This window comes from Coregonus lavaretus (assembly GCF_964263955.1).
Source record: "Coregonus lavaretus genome assembly, contig: HAP1_SCAFFOLD_8560, whole genome shotgun sequence".
NCBI classification, from domain to species: domain Eukaryota; kingdom Metazoa; phylum Chordata; class Actinopteri; order Salmoniformes; family Salmonidae; genus Coregonus; species Coregonus lavaretus.
This window is the reverse complement of record NW_028164278.1, coordinates 4,655-8,217: the sequence shown is the minus strand read 5'-3', so window position 1 is coordinate 8,217 and position 3,563 is coordinate 4,655. Positions and strand designations below refer to the sequence as shown.

Here is a 3,563-nt window from a genome sequence, read left to right as displayed (position 1 = left end):
CCCTGTGTTACAGACATGTTCTGCCTGTGTTACAGACATGTTTTGCCTGTGTTACAGACATGTTCTGCCTGTGTTACAGACATGTTCTGCCTGTGTTACAGACATGTTCTCCCTGTGTTAGACGTCAGAGAGGAGACACTAGAACTATGCAGCTAAATCTTTAGTTGGTATAAGGGTTCACCTGAAATAGGAGAGTGTGAGAGCATCGTCAGGTTAAGGGTCAGACACAGGCTCACAAAGGGGAGAGGTCATGGGTCAAAGGTCAAAGTTAAAGAGAGTGATGTCAACCCAGCCAAGTCCCAGGGGTCAGAGGGCAGGTTTTGTTAGTAGCCGTGAGGAGGAATAGGAAGATGAGGAGGGTTTAGGGAGGAGGAAGATCAGAGCCTTGATGAACCAACGAGTTCCTCCCTCCCTGCAGTCCCAAGAGTAACAGAGAGTTGTGGGTAGTGTAGTTAAAGTAATGAGAAGGTCACATGATGGTGCAGCACTGGCAGCGCTGTTTCTTCTCTATACCTGCTGGGGAGGGGAGTTCCTTGGTGGCCGTGGCAGAGCTCTCGTCCTTCCCCTCCGACGACAGTTCGGTGGTGTCGCTGAGCGGCCGGGCGCCGGACACCAAGTCGGCGGCATTGCCATCCATGGTGGAGTAACCGTCGGTGACCGTTTTCTCCCGTAGCGACTTCTCATCGTCGTCATCGATCAGGACGATCTCTGCCTTGATGGTGCCGTCGAATCCCAGCAACCTCTTGGTCTCATCCTGGTCATCTACATTATGGTAGCCCATGAAGATCATCGTGATCGGCTTCTCCGCCGTGGCCTGGGGAGCCTCCGTCACCTCCCCCTCGTATGTCACCTCCCGGCAGGGTGGAGGCTGGGTTTTGATGGGGGCGCCTGGAGCCTGGGGAACCTTGTGGGCCGTGGTGGTAGAGCTAGGGACGGCTGGGGGGGTAGTGGAGGGGGTGTAGGTGGTAGGGAGGTCAGCGGAGTTTGGGGAGGTTTTGGGGTCACCAACGCCGGCGGGGTTGACGGTGACCTTAGCCTTGCCCCCCTGAGCCCAGCTGGTGGTCGCCCCGACCCGCTGCATCAGCTCGTCCACCTGTTGGGAGCTCCAGGGATGAACCCCGTTGTCCAGGGTGGAGGACCCCCCCGAGAGGACCTCGTAGACAACCTTCCGGCCGTCGTCGAAGACCTTGACCCCGCGGTCAGGCACCTCGTCAGGGCTGACGGCAGAAGCTGACAGGATCCTGGTGTCCCCTGTCTTTCTGTCCTTCTCCACATTGATCTCCATGGCGTACATCGCTGGGTGAGAGACAGGGAGGGAGGAGGGAGGGAGAGAGAGAAGATATCATGTTACCACCATAGTTAATCTCTGGGTGAAAGACAGACAGACAGACAGACTGACAGACAGACAGGGAAAGAATATATCATGTTACCACTATAGTAGATCTCTGGGTGAAAGACAGAGACAGGGAGGGATTGAAGATATCATATGTTTACCACTATAGTACATCTCTGGGTGAATGACAGAGGAAACAGCATGGTTACCACTATAGTGTTACAGTGGGGAAAAAAAGAATTTAGTCAGCCACCAATTGTGCAAGTTCTCCCACTTAAAAAGATGAGAGAGGCCTGTAAATTTCATCATAGGTACACGTCAACTATGACAGTGTCACGGATTCTGCCGAGGCTGCTCCTCCTCCTTGCTCGGACAGGCTTCGGCGTTCGTCGTCCCCGGAGTACTAGCTACTGCCGATCGATGTTTCGGTGTTTGTCTTGTTTTGTCTTGAGTGGTTACACCTGTTGTCTATTATGTTTGATTGTAGATCCTATATTTACCCTTGTCTCTCGTTTGGTATTTGTGTGTTATTGTTTGTGTCTAGGCGGTATCGGCATCGCTCTTGTCGTATTACGTGTGTTGTGTTTTTCCTCCCGGTTCGGAGGTTTTGTTTGTTCTTTACTATTAGTAGAGTAGGTCTGCTAGTATCTCTGTGTCCTGCGCTTGACTAAAGTACGTCTGCTAGTATCTCTGTGTCCTGCGCTTGACTTCACTCACCGCATACACGTCACTCCTGACAGAATAACACACCTACATGGAGTCAGCAGGATCAGCGGTGCCAACGGGATCACTGGAGGAGCGCGTAATCCACCAAGACGCCATGATCCAGAGACTGGGCACCGCCATGCAAGATGTGATGAACACCTTGAGCCGATGGGAGAGAGGAGGTTTGCACACACCTCCTCCAACAACACCACCACCATCGGCCAGACCCATCGTTCCATCTCCGGAGTCCAGTGGGATTCGGCTCTCGCTCCCGAGGGCTTATGATGGCACCGCGGCCGGGTGTCAGGGTTTCCTGCTCCAAGTAGAACTCTACCTGGCAACCATTCACCCGGCGCCCTCGGGATACGAGAGCGTTTCCGCCCTCATCTCCTGTCTGTCCGGCAAGGCACTGGAGTGGGCCAACGCCGAGTGGAGGGGAATAGACGCCGCTACAGTCAACTATGCGGAGTTCTCCCGCCGCTTCAGGGCGGTTTTCGATCATCCCCCAGAGGGGAAAGCGACGGGGGAGCGTCTGTTCCACCTCAGGCAGGGGAAGAGGAGCGCGCAGGAATTCGCACTGGATTTCCGGACTCTGGCTGCCAATGTGGGATGGAATGAGAGGGCCCTCATCGAACACTATAGGTGCAGCCTACGGGAGGACGTTCGCCGAGAGTTGGCCTGCAGGGACACCAACCTAAGTTTCGATCAGCTGGTGGACATGTCGATTCGTCTGGATACCCTGTTGGCTACTCGCGGATTCCATCCCCCAGCACTTCCGAGCCGAGCCCTATGGAGCTCGTGGGTGCTGGTGCTAGAGAGAAGAAGAGCGAGACCAGGAGAGAGGCCGTCCCCTGCACCAACTGTGGCCGCAGAGGACACACTGCGGTTCGGTGCTGGGGAGGGTCTCCTAGGGATCGAGGCAGCAGGCCACGCACTGATGAGTCATTCCAGGTGAGTAAGCGCCCAACTCACCCAGAGCTCTCTGTTGTCCACATGTGTATCCAAGTTGTGTTTCCCGAGGTTTCTTCTCACTCCCAGCATAAGGCGCTAGTCGATTCAGGCGCAGCTGGGACTTTTATTGATCGCAGTTTCTCGTATAAGTTAGGGATTCCCCTCATACCAGTTGATGTGCCCTTCCTATCCATGCTCTAGACAACCGCCCTTTGGGGTCGGGATTGATTAGGGAGGTCACAGCGCCACTTAAGATGAAGACGCAGGGGGTCATGAGGAGATTATACAGTTGTATTTGATTGACTCTCCTGCGTTTCCCGTGGTGTTGGGGCTTCCCTGGTTAATATCTCATGGCCCCAACATTTCATGGCAACAGAGGGCTCTCAGGGAATGGTCTGATCAGTGTGTCGGGCGGTGTATAGGTGTTTCCGTAGGGGCAACGACGGTGGAAAGTACGAACCAAATGCCCGCACTGCACATTCCTCCTGAGTATACAGATTTGGCACTCGTCTTCAGTAAGAAGAGGGCGACTCAATTACCACCTCATAGACAGGGGGATTGTGCGATAGACCTC

General features: G+C 54.4%; 1 protein-coding gene across 1 annotated transcript; it reads right to left on the bottom strand.

Annotated features, from left to right (window-relative positions):
• Positions 1–469: 469 nt before the first annotated feature.
• On the bottom strand, positions 470–1,296 carry LOC311117252 (paralemmin-1-like; the record flags this gene model as incomplete). The annotated part of the gene is made up of 1 exon (XM_084192223.1): positions 470–1,296. A coding segment is annotated over one exon (827 nt), but the record flags the coding sequence as incomplete, so codon positions are not given.
• Positions 1,297–3,563: the final 2,267 nt, after the last annotated feature.